Here is a 1303-nt window from a genome sequence, read left to right as displayed (position 1 = left end):
ATATAGTCGGGTGGGTGGAGGTTAGGCTGGGGGTCATAGAGCAAATTGATGACATGGTGGTCATTGTTGTGCTGAGATTGGACACGGCCTGGGAGAGCTGACTGGACATCTGGAGACAGAGAGAGAGAGAGAGAGAGAGAGAGAGAGAGAGAGAAAATGGGGGAGGAGGGGGGGGGGGGAAATAGGGAGAGAGGAGAGAGGAGAAGGTAAGAGTGTAATCTAAGTGAAGTTTGGATCAGTCGAGGTAAAGCAATGATGCTTCGATGACACCATCTCCAGACTAGGAGAAGTGGCGGATGTTTAGTTGGTGCAGTCCACGCTTATGATGGTCACATGCAGGACTCGTGTCAGAGATGGAGGGGCGGCTGTGGCACAGGAGGTAGTGGAGGACGTCTAATGATTGCAAGGTCGGCAGATCAGCGGTTCGAAAACACTGAATGACCCCAAATTGCTCCCAATGAGCGGGCTGGCGCCTTGCATGGTAGCTTGCCGCCATTAGTGTGTGAATGTGTGTGTGAACGGGTGAATGAGAGGCCGTTGTAAAGCGCTTTGGAATAAGGCGCTCTGTAAGTCAGTCCATTTATTTATTTAGATGGACCGGTTCAGGTTCATACCATGTGTGGGCTGTAGCAGGGGGGTTCAGGTTGGTTCATACCATGTGTGGGCTGTAGCAGGGGGTTTAGGTGGTTCATACCATGTGTGGGCTGTAGCAGGGGGGTTTGTGCGTGGGCTGCGCGGCGGAGGGGGACTGGGTGGGCAGGGGGGAGGTGGAGCTGGAGGGGTTGATGCGCTTCTCCTTCTGCCGGCGGTTGCAGAACCACACGCGGATCACCTCCTTCTCCATGGTCAGCTGGCCCGCCAGCATCAGGATCTCCTCTGAGGTAGGCTTCTGGTTCTGAGGGGGTAGAGAGAGGTTATAGAGAGTGTTATAAAGGTGTTATGACTCTTCTAAGACAGGTACCGTATTTTCCGGACTATAAGTCGCATCAGTCCAAAAATGCGACATTAAGAGGAAAAAAACATATATAAGCACTGGACTATAAGTCGCATTTATTTAGAAATATATTTCACAAAATCCAAGACCAAGAACAGACATTTAATCTGGAAAGTTACGTTTATTCAACTACACAATAGCACACAGAACAACAGGCTGAATAGAAGTCCGGTATGTTAACATAACACATTAACAGTTATTCAGCAACACAATAGCATAAAGAACATACCTGGGAGGCTGAATAGGCTAAATGAACATAACAAGCCAAGCAAGTTACCAGTAAGCAAGTTCACCAAGCTACCGTTTGCT

General features: G+C 49.3%; 1 protein-coding gene across 1 annotated transcript in view; it reads right to left on the bottom strand.

The window, feature by feature from the left end:
* Positions 1–27: 27 nt before the first annotated feature.
* Positions 28–1303, bottom strand: part of LOC308175133 (POU domain, class 2, transcription factor 2-like) — a gene marked incomplete at both ends in the record, with an annotated part of 11558 nt that continues 10282 nt past the window's right edge. Inside the window, 2 exon segments of the mRNA XM_080550853.1 lie at positions 28–109; positions 695–895. Coding sequence (XP_080406979.1) covers positions 28–109; positions 695–895 — 283 coding nt within the window.

The sequence above is a fragment of the Nansenia antarctica genome (assembly GCF_963989245.1).
Source record: "Nansenia antarctica genome assembly, contig: SCAFFOLD_729, whole genome shotgun sequence".
NCBI lineage: Eukaryota > Metazoa > Chordata > Actinopteri > Argentiniformes > Microstomatidae > Nansenia > Nansenia antarctica.
The sequence above is the reverse complement of the archived record's forward strand: the minus strand, read 5'-3'. Positions and strand labels throughout refer to the sequence as shown.